General features: G+C 44.5%; 1 protein-coding gene and 1 long non-coding RNA gene across 5 annotated transcripts in view; one reads left to right on the plus strand and one right to left on the minus strand.

Annotated features, from left to right (window-relative positions):
* Nucleotides 1-283: 283 nt before the first annotated feature.
* LOC138687709 (uncharacterized) lies at nt 284-4,884 on the minus strand. Its single transcript, XR_011326831.1, has 3 exons — nt 4,294-4,884; nt 1,482-1,561; nt 284-887 (listed from the first exon to the last, which is right to left on the minus strand). It is a non-coding gene; the product is annotated as an uncharacterized lncRNA (long non-coding RNA).
* A 136-nt stretch (nt 4,885-5,020) lies between these two features.
* DLG5 (discs large MAGUK scaffold protein 5) overlaps nt 5,021-17,371 on the plus strand; it is a 115,084-nt gene continuing 102,733 nt past the window's right edge. For all 4 annotated transcript variants that reach the window (XM_069796209.1, XM_069796211.1, XM_069796210.1 and 1 more), the window contains exon 1: nt 5,021-5,990. In XM_069796209.1, coding sequence (XP_069652310.1) covers nt 5,690-5,990 — 301 coding nt within the window. In that variant the 5' untranslated portion in view covers nt 5,021-5,689. The remainder of the gene's footprint in view (nt 5,991-17,371) is intronic.

The following is a 17,371-nucleotide window of genomic DNA, read 5'->3' on the forward strand; positions in this document are numbered from 1 at the left end:
CTCTAATCTTGATGATCACTTTTCATATACCTGCCTTGGTGATTGTATAATCTTCCTTCCTAGGATCCACACGGTGTTGTCAGTTTCCATTAACTTACTGTAAATATCTCAATATTTTTCTCTAAATCCTTTGTTGTTTGAATTGTGTGATTCAGTGAGAAGCTTAGCTTTCATTCAAAACCATTTCTGTCATACATGGCTGCCAAAGAAGCTTGAAGACCTGTATCCTAAGGGCTCCAAAACCACAAAGCAAGTAAAATGTCTCCCATGTATTTAAAAATAATAGAAAAAACTCCTAACCCTAATGAAAATCCTCTATTTTTGACCATTAGAATTTCTGACTGGTTCAGACCAATGATATTGAGGAGGGGATTTACCAGTAAAACTACAGCAGTGGAGCTGCTGCTGTGACTTGGGCAGCAGTAAGCAAGTAGATGCAGAGAAGGAGTAAGTATGTGAGAAGGAGCGACAGGTATTTTTTACACAGAAGACTATCGCGCTGTTAAAAGTCCTATTAAAGTGAGTATAAGAAATCTGTTTTAAAGCCCAGATGTTTCTAAAGGGTGCCTTATCAGAAAATACCAAGCTAAAATAATACAACAGTGTCACTCAGTACGTGGATGACCAATGGAGAATATAAATCTCATCAGCTAACGGCTTTTGGAAGCAAGGATTTTGCGAGACGGAACAGTCACTGGGTGCAGTCCCTGCCATTGCAGGTGCAATGTTTTATACTATCTTATTGAAATCCATCTTGAAAGCAGGTAGGCTTTTCTTTTGTTTTTCTCTTTCTTTTTCTCTTCTTCCTCTTTCCTCTGCTCTCTTCTTTCCCGCTTGATTGTCATGGTGGTCAGAGTCATCTTGGTTTCAGTCTAAAGTTCTCTGATCTGTATGGAAGATAGACTTTTACAGTGAGAACTACGTGCTGGATTACATGAATTGGAATCTCTTCTTAGTTTCTAATGTGAATGTATGACACAACATTGTATTTCAGGAAATGTGCTGAGTTTGCATACACAAGCATGATGATTATTGCACAATAAAAAAGGTGTACTGGCAATTATGGGAACAAAACTTTCTTGTATTGAAGGTTAAATCCTGCTCTTGCTGCTCTTGATTCTGATCTTAATATTTTCAAAAGCTTGCATGTTTGCTTTTTTTATATGTACGGTAGTTAATATTGTGGAATTTTCTGGGATTTCATATACTGCACAGAGTTATACGGACTTATAACAAAAACAGTCTTCAGCTGCAGGACTGTGGCTTGCTGAAACCTAATCTTTCTGCTGAGGATGATTCTGTCCTCCCAATAGAAAATTCTGCAATACAAAGACTTAAAACTACTTCGCTGCCCCCATCTTAAATCTACAGGGGGGGATGGGGGGGGGGGGCATTCAGAGGCAGATATACCAAGCAGATACCCAACTTGATTTTTCAAATTCCAATTTCTGCTTTTGAAAATAATTCCCAAGGTCCAATACCTTCTTAAGCCTTGCATGTTTTATCTGTATTTCAAAGACTTCATTTCTGCATGGCAACAATAGTGCTTCTCTTTTTCTTTCTGAAAAGAAGATAAAAAATTGAATAAAAATAAACCTCCATGTCCCCATCTTGCCCTCCCAAATATTTCTCAGACTTCATAGGCTCAGGTATTGCTAGCCTAATGTGCTTTCTCAGAAAGTCAGTGTTTTTTCCTAATGCCCAGAGCATATATCCTCAGTAGCCTAGTTTCCAAATCTCAAAAAGAAAGGATTTGGAAAGCTTTTCCAAAGCTTAGAAAAATCTACTGATCTTCTTTTTCTGTTAATTTGTCAAGTTGTGGTTTTAATCTAATTTTACGCAAGTACCCATGACATCCTGTGTCAGAGCTGCATATTTAATTACATTTTTTTAAATCATTCCTTTTATTTGGTTTAAACAAACAAACAGAAAACCTGCCTTCCTTTTGGTATTCTGATAAATACCTGGTTGATTCTTGCATAGTCTGTGCAAGTCATAGACTTTAATTCATTTCAGGGATCTGTCTTTGATTAACCTAGATTTTAGTTCTGAAAATTTATTCCGCAGATATATTCTTTTTCTGAATACTTGGCAGGGGAACCAAAGGGTTTTGCCCATTTTTTATTTTGGAGGGGGGAAGGAATTAATTGAAAATTGGCCTTGCTGCTTGTTTTGGCAGTAGGGTTGTAGATTCTGGGGTGCTGTGACTATCTGAATTTGGGTCATTTCATAAACTTCTGGCATAATAAATTTGCATACGTTTCATAGTTCGAGTCTTCAGAGATGACCTATATGCCAAAGTCTTATGAAGACTTTCCCTACACTTGCTCGGGAAGGTCTATACTGAGTCAAGCAATTGAGGTAACAGCAAAGTCCCTCTCTTATGCAGGCAATTGCCTGTCAGCTGGACCCATGAAAGAGAGAAATTTATCTGTGCAATGAGAAATTCATCTAAATTTATCTGAGAGCAAAGAAGACTTGCTATTTGCAAGAAAAATGGAGTGTAAGAGACTCAGCTATGACAAAAAGATAGAAACTGCATTTCCAGAAAGAAAGAAACCTGATATGACAGGGATTTACCTGCTGCCTGGCACTATCTGAACAACGGCAATGGGAGATGTGGATCTGCAAGCAAATGGCAAGGCAGGCATTGCAGGATGAGAAGATGGATATTTTACTTGGAAGAGAAGGCAAAGGACCAAGGCGCACATTTGGGGAAGGCAGGAGTAAATGGAGTCTAGAGCAAACACTTGCCAAGGCACACCTCCCTCTAGACTTTGGAATGGGACTCAAGATACCTGAGTTAGCCCTGCCTGAACCATGCCATTCCTGGGTTACTGCAACTTGTGGTGAAGAACACGTATCAGAGTGCTGAAACAGGCAGAGGACGAAAACCAAGATTGTTCTTCATTATTTCAAGTAGTGGAGGACTGCTGCATAGATCTAAAGTACAGCTCTTACCATAATGCCCCCTACTGAAATTTGGTGGTTTGTTTCCTTTTCTTCACAGAAAACTATGTAAGCACACACACAATAAAACAATATTGTTGAAGGACTGCTGAGATTAGAAAGTCTTAAAAACTAGGAAATACTTGAATAATTTGTGCAAGCTTTGTTCAGACTTCTTGTGCATTTGCCTTATGAAAGCTTTCAATTGCACGACTAGTTGCCCTACGTTCTGTTGGAGGCACAGAAGGGAACTGCTTTGGCACTAGCCGAGAGCCGTGTCTGCTTCAGCTGTGCGCTAGGTGACACGAGGCAGGTTTCACTTCTTACCGGTAGTTTTTCACTCTGTTCTATTTCAACTTCGGTTTGCTGAGTTGAAGACAACAATTAATGCATACCGGTGTTAACCAGCATTTCTGGAATGTACAGTCACTTTACTGGCTAAACTTTGCCCAACTTATTGGAGAGAAATAGGCAGATTTTCTGATAAATTTAAATAGTCTAGAAAGAACAAAGTTTGCAGGAATTTACAACATTAGTCATTAGCCAACAAAGCTCATCTCTGTGCATTTCATCTAGTAAAGAAAGTTGCAAAGAAAACCAGGGATGCAAAATTAGAAGAAACAAATCTGCAAGAACGTAAGTAAGTAACAATGGATCAAATGTGAAAACACTTGTTTCAGAATCATGCCATACTTTCAAGTATTGTTGTAAATAATGACTTTTAAGGTTGGGAAAAATCCTTAAGTCCCTTTATTCTGTATCTGCTTCCACTAATAGCAGTAGAATGCACACCATGATTATGCATGTCACCCAAGGCTGTTTTCACATATGAGAGACATCATCATCATCTGTTCAACTATATAATGTTGATTTGAAACCCGGTTCAGCACCTGAATTCTCCAAACGGGTGTGTTAACAGAAAATTTTAGGGAACAATTGCTTCCCCTTGTTCCTCATGGAGTCCAGCTCTCTGAGCACTAAATAAAGCATACAAGTGTTTGGACAGGAGACTTTCAGATAATTTCAGTTGCTACTAGATGTAGCAGGGTTAACACAAACACCGGTGGTGCTTTTTCTGTGTCATTACAGCCACCATTATTTTTGCAGGATATCAGAAACACGCCTACGAGTCTTTCACGTAAAATGTGAAGTTAAGATTATAATTGCTTGTGGTCATTGGGCAGCCTGTTCCCCTAGCCGTTTGCAAATTAAGGTACCATTCGGTACAAGCAGACTGTTAACCTTCAGACAGCAAAGTTGTTATTCTCCTTTTTATTTGCTAAACAATTACATCCTGCAGTTGCTGCCGAGTACAGACAGGCCGGTACTCTGTCGGTAAATTACCTGGTCTCTGGTAATTCACGAAACGCCAAAGAAACTACATTTGGGGGGAAGATGAGCCAGCATCTCGTGGATCTTTGGTTTGAAAACTTTTATTTTTTGTCAATTCTAACGGACAAAGCCCCCAACGGCCTGGTACTATTTTGATGTTTTGCTTTTGCCGGTTTAGGACGAAAGAAATCTTGACGTTTGAAGCTGCCGCCCAAGCGCAGACCCCGGCCCCCGCCGCCGTTCCGCCAGCACCATCAACAGGCGGCCGCTCCCGCCCTCCAGGAGAGGGCACCGGCCCGGCCCGCCCCGCTCCGCCACGGCCCGGCCCGGCCCGCTGGGCTCCGGGCCGCCAGGGCGGGGGAGGCCGGCAGCCCCCGGCCCCGCCGTGCCCGCCCGGCCCCGGCCGCCGGGGAGGAGCGCCGCCCGCCGCAGCGCAGCCTTTGTCTCACCGCCGAGACACCCGGGGCCGCTCACCCCCTCCCGCCCCGGCGAAGCCCCGCTTCCCCGGAGGGAGGAGCGGGGGAAGCCTCCCGGAGGCCGCCCCTCACCGCGGGAAGCGGGGGTGGGGGTGCGGGCCCTTCCCCGCCCGCCTCGCCCCGCCCGGGCGCCGGCGCCCCGCCTCCGCGCCCCACACGGGCCGGCGGGGAGCCCCTGACTGACGGCCGGGAGGCGGGCGGCGGCCGGCGGCAGGCTGCCGCTGCGGCGCTTCGGCGGGAGGCGAGGCGAGGCGCGGAGCGGGCGGGCAATGCGCTGCCGCAGCTCCGTCTCGGCGCAGGCGGCAGCCTTGTGCAACCAACATGGCTGCGTGCGCCCGCGAATGAAAGGAGGTGCTTGGAGCTGAAGCCGTCTCCCCCCATCCCCCTCCTCGCCCCGCGGCCGTGTGGCCTGTAGCGAGCGGAGGAGAGAAGTTGTCTGGGCTGCCCCGCAGGGGGGTGGGGGGTGCCCGGGAGGCGGCGGCCGCCCTTCCCGCAGCTCCTGCTCCCGGCTGTCTCCCGCCCGGCGGCAGGGGAGAGAAGGAGGAGGAGAAGTTGTTTCGCCGCCCGGGGGGGGGGCGGAAAGGAGGCGAGAGGGGCGCCAGCTGGAGGAGGAGGAAGAGGAGCAGCAGCCCCTGACGGCGGCTGGCCCCCCGTCCGCCTGAGGGGGAGCGCGGCGGCTCCCGGCCCGCAGGAAGAGGCGAAGCCGCCCTCGGCCCAGGTCCTGCCCGAGCTCCGCGCCTCTTCCCCGGGAAGAAGTTTCGCCAGGGGCCGCTGCGGGGGCGCCGGCTGCCGGAGGAGGACGGCCGGCGGCGCCCCTCCTCGGCCCGCGCCTCCCCGGGGACGGCGGCGGCCAAGCGGCGGGGCCGGGGGCCGGCGGCGGCGGTGCGCGGCCCCGGCGGGCGAAGTTTGGCCGGCGGCGGCCTGCCGCGGCCATGGAGCCGAAGCACAAGGAGCTGCTCGCCCAGTGCCGCCAGAGCCTGGCGCAGGCCATGACCGAGGTGGACAAGGTGGTGGAGCTGCTGGAGGCCGCCGGCGCCCTCGGCCCCCGCGACCTGCGCGACCTGGAGGCGGCGGGCGGCGGGAAGGCCGAGCTGCTCATCGCCCTGCTGCTGGCCAAGGAGCGGGACCACTTCCAGGACCTGCGGGTGGCCCTGGAGAAGACGCAGCCCCACCTGCTCTCCATCCTCTACCTGAACGGCGTGGCGGGGGCGCCGGCGGCGGCCGAGACGGCCGGTGAGTGGGGGCGGGGGCCCGGCGGGGCCCGGGAAAGGTGCGCAGGAGGAGGAGGAGGAGGGCAGCGGCTGCCCCCGCCCACCCCCGCTGGGGCAGGGGAGCCGCTGGGATGCGCGGGACCCTCGGGTCCCCCCCTCCCGCAGGCGGGAAGGGAGCGGGGCGGCAGCGGGCGGGGGTCCTGCTTTTCCGGTGGGTGGGTGGAAAACTCCCGTGTTTCTCCTCGGGCGCTCGATTCTTGTTCTGCGCTCCCGACCCTTTTCCTTTTTCTTCTGGCGGGCGCGCCGGTCGGTACCGCTCCCCGAGAGGTGCCGCGGATGCTGTACGGTGCCTGTAGGAGAAGCCACCCCAGTCTGGGTCTTGCTGCTGCTCCCATCCCCTGAAGCCGGGTGCCGGCTGGGGGCTCGGGAAAACCGTACCCGAAGGGGTTTTCCTCCCCCGAGCTGCTCTGGGGCCGCCGGTGGTGTTAGACAGGTGCTTCTTGACCGGGCAAAACTGTGAAACTCCCCCCTCCCCCCCCCCCCCCCGCCCGCAGCCAGTCTGCCGGCATAGGCTGGCTGGCAGGACTCCAGCAGATGTTTGGATAAATATTGTAGCTATTTTTCTCGGACGAACATACATTTGTTTGGGGCTGTGTTATTGTAGCTCTTCTTGGTGGTTAGAACAGGAAAACAATTGATTTCAGTGTAAACCTCCTCCTTAACTAAGTTGGGCTTTGTCCCACAGGTGTTCCCCTATTCTTCCCCCTCCAAAACAAGCCACACAGTCTACTTTTATGTGGACAATACCAGGCTTTAAAATAATTAAAGAAAAAGATTTGGTGATAATACACAAGGCCTTGCAAGTGCAGCTGTGTTTCTAGATGAGAAATACTTCAGCTGAAGTAAATAATAGTTCTGTATTACAGATAAAGAATAGGCAGTTTTCCAAGTGATGTGCAGGTATTCTCTTCCAGTGGTTTTCCAAGTTGACTGATTCAGAAAGGTGGGGTATCTTTTTGGTTTTGTTAACAGCTTTGGGTATTGCAGGGTGACTACCTGTTTACGTAAGGAACTGGGTTGGGAGGGCTTCGTGGCTCTTATAAACTATACCATTTCTTTTAGAAAATAAAACCTTTTAAGAGCTGCTTCCATCTGGAAAATAGTGCTTGCATGTGCAGTCGCACTGTGTGTTCTGCCCTTATTTGAATTACACTGTTGATGCTAGGAGTTTGGTGTAAACAAGAAAATGCATGAGGGTCTTATGTTTTGTTTTATATCAGTGCTTATAGTGTATGACCTTTTGTAATGAATATATTGCAGGACCTCACAGGATGGGGAAAAATGGACTAAACAATAGACCTCAGCACTTACAACATTATGTGGTTTGACATCAATGGGAGATGAGGGCACTCGCTGCCTTTCAGAATGGGACCCATGATGTTTTTGTATGACTAGATTAATGCTCGGTCTTGTCTTGTTGAGAAGATGCATTAATGGTAGTGGGCTACTAACGTTCCCCAGCCTTAAAACAAAGGTGTAAAACATGAATGGTAGGAAAAAATGAAGTAGTCATTGGATATAGTAATACCCTTTATTTTTAAAATACAAGTTGGAATTGCAAAATGTCTCATGGCACTGAGCTCTCAAGGGAGAAGTAGTTTGATTGGCAAAATGAACTATATCCTCCCTGACGGAATGCATTCATGAGGCTAATCTGAGTTAGATTAACATCTGTGTGGGGGAAGGACATTCCCCTGACATGATGGGGTTTAAAATTTTATCGTTTTCATTTATCAGTAGTAATAAAGAGCTAACTTTGAGACTTATGATTTTGTTTCCCTTGCAGTAAACATGTTTACAAATTAGTACGCAGGTGATTGCTAATAGTGAGCTTAAGAATAAACCATCATGCACATAGGAAGGTAAAGGACCTGAGCCTTCAAACACTCTTGTATATATTCCAACTTTACTCCCCTGAGGAGGTCTTATGGTGACTAGTTGTGAGGCTGCTTATGTGCCCACTGAACGCCTCTGAAAAATCCTGGTCTATGCGTGAGTTTGTCCTGGATGTGTTATGTAAAGAGTTAATGTCTGAGGGTAACTGCAGTAGAAGGGTTCTTGTTTGAACCTGTATTCAGATGTGATTGGGTTTTACTCTAGTATCTGACTGTAGCAAGTCTGACCAGCCATCTGCTTTTCTGCTGCCATTTAGGAGTTTTACTCCTTTTCACTGGGGATGTAGAAGGCAGATGAGTCAAGTCGCTTTTTGTTCTTTGGGTGTAGTAGCAAACTGTAAACACAGTAGCAAGGAGAACTGGTGGATTCTGTATTTAAAATACTAAAGTGAAACAGTCCTCAGCATATATTACGTAAAATGCCGCTATTCTTAAAGGCAAAAAAAATATATCTTAAACATCCCGTTAATTGAACCTATCCAGCTGAATTAATTTTTAAAATTACAGTTAGTATATGAAAAAAATAGCAGTTTATAGTGGTACACTTAATTTTAGTATCGTTTGGAAGAGGAGGCTAATAGAAAGTAAAACCCCTGAATGCTTGTTGGAGATGAAAATCATTTATAACCAATAACTTATTGTAGTAGCCTTTGCTAACTTCTTTTTCCTGTGTGCTGTTGTTGTGAGAGAAATGTGAAGGTAATCAGCAACTTAATTTTGTTCAGAGTTGCAAAATGCAGTATACAGTCTGCTCACTACACTAGCATGAGTGATTCTCCTTCCATTTTGATATATGTGAAGTGTACCATTACTTTGTGGTTTACTTTGTGTTTTCTTCCTTCTCATTTTAAATATCACCTCCTGTTGGACTTTAAAGGTAATATGTAAACTCGGATGGAAACTCTGGTTGTTATTTATACCAAGAGTTCTTGTGGCTGGCTGGACAATGTAGAGCTGACACTTTTATAAGAATTTATCTACACAGCATGGAGGGAAGTAAACAGCTGGTCTGACTGCTAAAGGGAAAGAACTGGGGTCCTAGTAACCGCCGAAAGACTTCCAGTATAGGTAACTATGTCTTTATGTTACAAGGAGCTTGCTTTTCTTTGTAGAGTTTCCCCCACTTCAGTTCCATTTAAATACATTTGTCTTCTATAGTAGCTTGTAATTGCTTGTTTTAAACCTAAACCTGTATAGTGGTTTGTGGATCACAGTTTCTCCAATAAAAGGTATATTTTTAAGCTTGTTTTGTTTCTAATTTGAGAACAGTATGCCTAACGGTATTAGTAAACAGAGTGCAAAATCTAAAAGGAAACTACCTTCTGTCACAGCAGAAGCTAAACAAAGTGGGATTTGCTCTGTTTCACTTAGTCATGTTTAGAGACACTAGTCCTTCCTTGAGTAAGACCTTTAATTACTACATTATGCTTTTGTGTAAGTGTTTCTGTGAGAAATTGGCTCTGTCCATGTGAAAGTGACTGTTTGGCTGATTTAAAATCTTCCAGTACTTTGCACAGGGGCTAATTCTTTAAGCAGTGTGCCAAGTGCTTTTATTTATTTATTTTGGGGTGAACTGATGGATTATTATTAAATACTTGATTTGGCAAATTACCTCCATCATGCATGTGAGAAATCCTGTATCCTGATAGAATAACATATCCCTTCTAATGTGGAAATAAATGACTTCTGAACATTCAGTTATCTCTTGGATATCTTGCTAAGCAGATATATTATTCTTGTAATTCATATAATGTGAATTTTGTGACATAAAATGTGTCCAAGACAAGAATACAGTGGAAGATAGTTCATTGTGACAAAGGCTAGTAGAGATGTATTTTCTTTTAAATGTAATTGAAGGGCTAAACCACAAATCTAATGAGACTATGTAGACTTTAGACTGCTTCAGGTAATGTAGAGCTTTGTACGTACATTTTTCTGATATTAAAGAAGTGGGGAAAAGGCGGGTTTGGTTGTCAAGCTTGGAATTTGTTTTTGAGACTAACTTGTGGGGCTACAAAGGTGCTGCTAGCACTTTATCCTCAAGCTGAGTAGATGATTGTTAAACTTTGCTGCTGGTTTCACAACTATTAAACTTTTAGGTTCACAGTTTCCTTTTATATTAGCAATTGGTCACGTACTTTTCTGTACCCATACAGCTACAATCAGTGAGTCTGCGTCTGTAAGCTTAACCATACATAACATAATGGCTTTTTCACTGGAAGGATTTAGCACCATTTTGGATTTTAAAAGCAGAGCATGTTAGGCTTCAGAGGTGTTTTATTTAACAGTTTCAAGACTGGAATTTAAAACTTTAAAACTCCAAATTGATTGCATTTTTAAAAAGGTCTTTAAGGGGGCAAGAAGTAAAGAAGAAAGATGGTTGTAGATTGACTTTGAAAGTTTTCCTTCTGTTATTAAATAAGACTTGTATTTCTAACTGTGTTTGGTCAGAGATCAGATGTTAACTTCCAGTCCAAAAAGTAAATATGGGCATTTATAGGAGTAGGAAAAAGAATTCAAACTTTTATAGCTATTTAGAGGGAATATATCAACTTCCTCTCTTTCCTCTATGAGGAAGGAGGGAGTTTTTTCAGACAATATCTGATCTGAATTCACAAAGTTTACTTTTAAATATTGCAAAGTCTTTCAGCATATTTAAAAACAAACACAAAAGGCAAGCTCTGTATGTATGAATTTAGGAGGTGGAGAGCTGAGACCTACTTCTTTTGCTGGCAGCACCGAGGAGACCCGCAAGAAATGCAGAAATTCCAGGGTTGTCCCTGAGGAGCTGGGAGTGTGACTGCGCGGGGCTGGTGCTGGGGCCTCCGCGTTGTGCCGCTTCTTCCCTATCCCCCGCCCCAAAGTATTGACTGGTCCCCACAAAACGACTGGTGACTGGCGAGAGGAGCTTATGAGCAGGAGTGAGAACTTGAGCTAGCGACGAGCCGAGAGACTGTATGGAGGAACGGTGCAAGATGTGGAGGTGGGATGTGGTGTCCTGTAGGAGGAAGTGAGAAGAAAGGGGGGCTTGGGAGGCTGTGGGGTGAAGTAGGGGAAGACTACAGTACAAGTGCTCTGAGAAGATGAGAAATAATGTTGGAAGCCTGCCTTCCCTGGGAAAGGAGAGAAGGGAGAATGAGGAGAAATCGTAAAAGCGCAATTTACTGACTCAAGGACCGAACTGACAATTTTGCAATTAAGTACAATTTATACTCCCTTCCGTCACTGAAAATTGAAGAGTGGGAGAAGTAGAGCAGTATGTCTGGGTTTTTCCAGACCTGTTATTATTTCCCAGGGTAGCTTCGCAAGCCTTGTTATAGGATTTCTTAAATTGTGCAGATGAAAAAGCAGGCAGTGTTCAGAAGTCACACTAGGAGAAGTACAGGTCTTCAGCAGCACCGAGCAGTAATTAAATTTGATAAAATACCCAGTGCTAGTTTTGTAGTACCTGTGTCTTCTGATGATCTCAGATTTGTGGTATCTCTTGGAATTGGCAGGCTAAAAAAAAGCAGGAAGTTTCCAACAAGTGTCTGGAAGGGTATTCCCAATGAAGGGTCTAATAGTAAGTAAATGCAATCAGGCTCTCCATCCCAAAGAAGGAAATGTGTGGTTTAGTAGTTCACAGATCCCAAGGGTGGTAGCTCTCAATTACATTTTTGCTGTGCTCAGGGAGGGGGTGGAAAGAAAGCTGGCCACAGTAAACTCATGGGGACATGTTTTTCATCAGTGTAAAATGAATAATAATGATTTTTATGATATCAGTGCATACAGCTATCGGGCTGCTTTAGACACGTGCGGGACTTGGTGTCTTATAAAATTACAGAAAAGAGGAGAGGCGTATTTTTTGGTTCTTTTAGCTTGTTACTTCTATGGGTATCCTGAAATAGAAGCAGAAATTTCACTTTCAGACATGATCAGTGAGAAAAGCCAACAACTTACTGTAACTAGCTCCTTCTTTATTTATTAAAGATAAAGATTGCCTGTCTCAGAGGTTTCAGATCTTTAGCTTGATTTAACTACTGTTCTCAATCACATTGTTGTCTTGTAGCTTTTACTAGTGTTGATCGCTGTGAGGTTTTTGGACCTTTGGTCTAGATGGTGAAGACCACAGCCACCATATGGGTAGTAACTTTGGGCTTTCCAGTTCTGTTAGCAGCTTGCAATTTGAGCTATGTATTTCTTTTTTTTAATCCTTTGCTGCTTGCTTTTACCACTTCCTGGTTTTTTTTCTTTCTTTCTTTCAATTTGCTTTATAGCTTCCCTTGCTCCTGTTAACTCTCTTTCTCTTTCTCCCTTTAGTCCTAATTGTTATTTCAGTTATTATTTTATAGCAATGCAATTCTTTATTTAAAACCCTGGTCATTAGAAAGATACCAGTAAGTCTTGATAAATTCCTTCTACTTTTCACTTTTTTCTAACAATTCTTATGCTGTAAAATCGCAAGGACAGAGGTTTCATCCTTCAGAGGCTGTTCAGTCCCCAGCATGTTTTGGGTGTTACAGTGTGAGGCAATTAGTTCCTGGTTGGTTTTGGGTTTTTGTTGTTTTGTTTTGTTTTTTTTTCTTAAAATATATATAAAGAATCGTAAAATGCTGTATGTGTAATAAAGCAAAAACCTTTCCTTATGTGAAGTGTTTGTAGTATTGATCGAGATCACAAAACTTGTTAGGGCATATAACATTGTATGAAAAGAGCTGTAGTAATGAAGTTGAGGCATCTAGGCTTCCGGTGCTTTCCAAATTACATTGAGTAGGCAATGGTGAAACATTATTTGTGACCTTCAAGATGGAAGATATTGGCCGCTTTATATTGAACAGTGATAATTTAGAACTGAATCATTCTGATGTAGGAGCTCAAATGTCGCACTGACTGAGCTTTGGCTTGAGGCTAACCAATACTTTTCTAATGAAAGCATAAAAGAAGGGTGCTGTCCTCTGAAGAGAGGTGTGTTGTTAGTGCATCTTGAATGTTGGAGCCTGGCTCTTCCAAAAGGGCTGTATTTTGGTGTTCTCAGTGTTACTCTGGTATATTGATTCTTGTCAATGCAAGATAGAATTACTAAAATGTTGAAGGAGGCCCATAGTAGTACTACAGCTTAGAAACCAGTTCAAAATACCTAGCGTACAATGTTTGCTGTGTAATTGGTATATTTGTATGCTTGCTGTAGGTGGTAGTGCGCTTGCAGGTGTATTGATGGTGGCAGGTGGTAATACCAGCATCCCTTGCTGTTGTAGCTAACAAATAAGGTTAAATTTGGGAACTCCTGTTGTAAGCTGCTGTGCAGGAGGAGTCTGATCTCCACAAGGCACCCTTTGCAGGCTTGAGAAGCTGGTGGTAGCAGACAGGGTACCTAGAATTGCTGCATCTTGAAGAAGCTGATGGGAGCACTTGGCCACTTGATGTGAACACTTAAGGATATTTTTCTTGGCAGTAGTATGATTACTGGGCAATACAGAATAACTTACTAGAACTGGAAAGCCCTTCTTACCCAAGCTGGTGTCAGGGAAGTTAAGAGCAGGCTATTTTATATATAGAACCCCCACCTTCCTCCTCATGACTTCTGAAGCTTCTAATTTCACAATCCCTGGGTTGAGTTGCTCAGCAGTTTGCTTGTTCACAGCATTAACTAGTTTGTTCTGGAGAGCTGCTGTTTGTATTTTAGAAAAATCTTAAATTTTTTTTTTTTTAGTTGGCTGATAAAGGAATTGAATTTTAAATAGGCCATTTTGGCCTGATTGAGAAGCTTTCCAGGCATGCAGGTGGCTTGTAGCTGGGGAAGGAAAGCAAGTGAGAATTTAAAACCATTACATGTTTCAGCTGGAGAGTTAGGAGGATTGGGTAAAGAGGGGCAGTCTAAGGGTTGTTTTTTGGCAGACTTTTTATATAGTTGACAATTTATTGTGTATTCGGATGATAAACAAAGAAACTCTCCTCCTTCCCACTCCCAAACCCTCAAAGCTGATGTTCTTTAAACTTAGAAGTAAGTTAGCTTTCCTAAAAACCCAGTTGGGAGCATTCACTCTTATAATTATTAATGACTTGTGACAACTTTCTTGCCTCTTGTGCCCCCTTTCCTTTCACTTTGGCTTTTTATTCTATTTGCACATAATTGCTGATTCATGAACATGCTTATTATTCATGTACTTACCTTCCAGCATGTGAGTAATCCCCATTTATATGCATCAGGTTAGGCATGTGCAAGTGTTGGCAGAATCCAGGCCTTGCAATACTAAGCTCTTTGGATTAGACAATGTCTTCGGTAAAGTACCGCTTGTATGCTCAGGCCTCAAAGTGAGGGTGATGGCTGTTCGCTTCTCAGTAGTGCTCAAAATGGAGTTCGTGTGGGAAAACATAGCTGTAGTGTAGGAAAAGGTATTTTCCTTGAGGATTGATGTAAAATGTAGTTGGAATTCTGGACTCACTTGGTGCAGGTGAGCTATGTCCTGTTTATATTAGTGCACCAAAATCCTTGCTTTTCAAGTATATTCTTTCTTTCGGAGACAGACAAACTGGCTAGTGTGTGTATGTATGGTTTTCTTTAAAAGCATCAAAACTTTTGCATTGGGGAAATAAAGCTGGTATAGTAAATGTCCTTATCAAAATTACCAAAACCAGCTGCTAAATTGCTACATAGATGTTCACATGTTATTTTGATAAGCGTAAAACTATATTTATCTCCTTTATTGTTTCTGTTTCTTGTTTGTATTTGTGTTTCTTGTAGATAGCTTTCTCCTGTTGCATGCTTTTGTGGAAAAAAAACTCTAGGAAAAGAGAGTTTTGAGACTTGGGTAACCATGTGATCCCGCTCTTTTGGAGCACTTCCATAATTTCAAGTCATCTTCCTCACTTATGATCTTGTGGAAAGAGGGGTTGATTGAGTTGTTGAGAGCTCTTCAACTAGAATTCGACAGGAGATTGACAGATGTGGCTTTTCTTTCAGGAAAGCTTCTTGTTAATGCAGTTTTAAATTCTCTTAAACACTTCATACATGATCTTGTGAACATTTGCAATGGTTTTTGAGAAGGTGTACTTTGCATTTAGATCATGATGTTCTGTTTTTCAGGTGGTGGACAAGTGATTGTGTGTTTAATGGTGGTGAAATCAGGTTATCTAAAGGTTTTCTTCGAGGCTATATGCATCACCACAATGAAAATATTCAGATATTAGCTTCACTTCTTAGTCTTTAAAATAATCATGAATGTCCAGTCTGGTTTTTCCCTTCTGAATGCTTTTTGAGGCAGTGTGATGTTATTTGAGAGCTTGCTTAACCTTTAATTGAAGATGGGGCGTGTTGTATTTTTAACAGGTTTGCTCTGTGAGTTTGTTAAAGGCCATTTGACTTAAGTAGATGTGGTTAAAAATAATATTAAAAGCTTAAGCCTTAAACAAAAAAGCAAAAAACTACCTGTATTGGTTTTATGTGGCAAGGTTTTGGTAGCGGGGGGGGTTACAGGGGTGGCTCCTGTAAGAAGCTGCTGGAAGCTTCCCCTGTGTTCGAGAGAGAGCGAGCCCATACCAGCCGGCTCTAAGACGGACCTGCCGCCGGCCAAGGCCGAGCCAATCAGTGATAGTGGTAACGCCTCTGTGATAACATTTTTAAGAGGAAAAAAAAAGTTGGGACGCGGAAAACAGCCACCGGAGAGAGGAGTGAGAACATGTAAGAGAAACAAGCCTGCGGACACCAAGGTCAGTGCAGAAGGAGGGGGAGGAGATGCTCCAGGCGCCGGAGCGAAGATTCCCCTGCAGCCCGTGGTGAAGACCCTGGTGAGGCAGGCTGTCCCCCTGCAGTCCAGGGAGGTCCATGGTGGGGCAGATATCCACCTGCAGCCCGTGGAGGACCCCACGCCGGAGCAGGTGGGTTCCTGAAGGAGGCTGTGACCCCGTGGGAACCCTGCGCTGGAGCAGGTTCCTGGCAGGACCTGCGGATCTGTGGAGAGAGGAGCCCACGGAGCAGGTTTTCTGGCAGGACTTGTGACCCCGTGGGGGACCCACGCTGGAGCAGTCTGTGCCTGAAGGACTGCACACCGTGGAAAGGACCCATGCTGGAGCAGTTCGTGAAGAACTGCAGCCCGTGGGAATGGCCCACGTTGGAGAAAGTTCGTGGAGGACTGTCTCCCGTGGGTGGGACCCCACGTTGGAGCAGGGGAAGAGTGTGATGAGCCCTCGCCCTGAGGAGGTGAAGCGGCAGAAAATAACATGTGATGACCGTAAACCCCATCCCTGTCCCCCTGTGCCGCTGGGGGGGCTTGGTGGAGAAATCCGGGAGTGAAGTTGTGCCCGGGAAGAAGGGAGGGGTGGAGGGAAGGTGTTCTGAGATTTCGTTTTATTTCTCATTTACCTTACTCTGGCTGATTTGTAATAAAAAGTGAGCTAATTTTCCCTAAGCTGAGTCTGTTTTGCCCGTGATGGTAATTAGTGAATGATCTCTCCTGTCCTTATCTCGACCCGCAAGTTTTTTGTTATATTTTTCTCTCCCCTGTCCAGCTGAGGATGCGGGAGTGATAGAACGGCTTTGGTGGGCACCTGGCGTCCAGCCAGGGTCAACCCATCACACTACCAAACAAAAACAACAGTGGGCTTTCCCTTGTAATTGATCAACTGGCTTGTTGTCATCAGCTGCTCCATCACTTAGTTCTTGAGTTGGGCTAGACTTGGAATGAGCTATGTAGGTACAACCTGAGTTTTAGAAATAATAAAATCACAAAAAGCAGTACTAAGCCACTTCAAAATCACAAAAGAGGTATTCTCAAGAGGGAATTCACTTTCAATTATATTGTTTTCACCTTAAAGTGTTGTTTGTTGTTTGGGTTTTTTTTCTCCTTTTAACAGAAAGAAGTATTAAAAATGTAACTTCCTTGTTCAGCCCCTTCTCCACTTTCTGTGGCAATGGTCCTTGGGATGCTCAGACTGCCTGTTTGTTTCCTTTCTATTTAGATACGCTGCAACAGCTTTCCATTGCCGCTCTGCCAGCATGCAGGCAGCCTTTGCTTTTTTTGCTGGAGAAATTTAAGTTTCTAAGGCTTCTAGTTGCCATTAGGGCATATTAGGAAAGGACACTTTCTGTAAGATACATTGAGTACTTCTTTAGGTTAGGGGTCTGAATAGTCTGCTTTAAGGGGTTAATATCCCCCCTCCCCCCGCGTTGAGTCACGCGAGGCTGACTTAGGTATAGACTGCAGACATGAACTTTGAGATACTCAGTGAGTTATTTTTCTAAATCGCTGGCCTTGAAAATGTGTAGGCCAGCACTTTAAGGTACACTGCACTAGCTCATAATTCGAATATATTCATCTGTTACCCTAGTTCATGAACCTTTCTTGTTTTTCTGGCATCTTTGCAGTAGTCAGGCATATTTCGTGGGCTGCATTGCTGCAAGTGGCAGAGCAGTGTTTTGACTGAGCAGAACGTTCCCTGATAATGCTGAGAAGCAGTTTTGGATGCTGAGGTC

The sequence above is a fragment of the Haliaeetus albicilla genome, chromosome 11, assembly GCF_947461875.1.
Source record: "Haliaeetus albicilla chromosome 11, bHalAlb1.1, whole genome shotgun sequence".
NCBI classification, from domain to species: Eukaryota; Metazoa; Chordata; class Aves; order Accipitriformes; family Accipitridae; genus Haliaeetus; species Haliaeetus albicilla.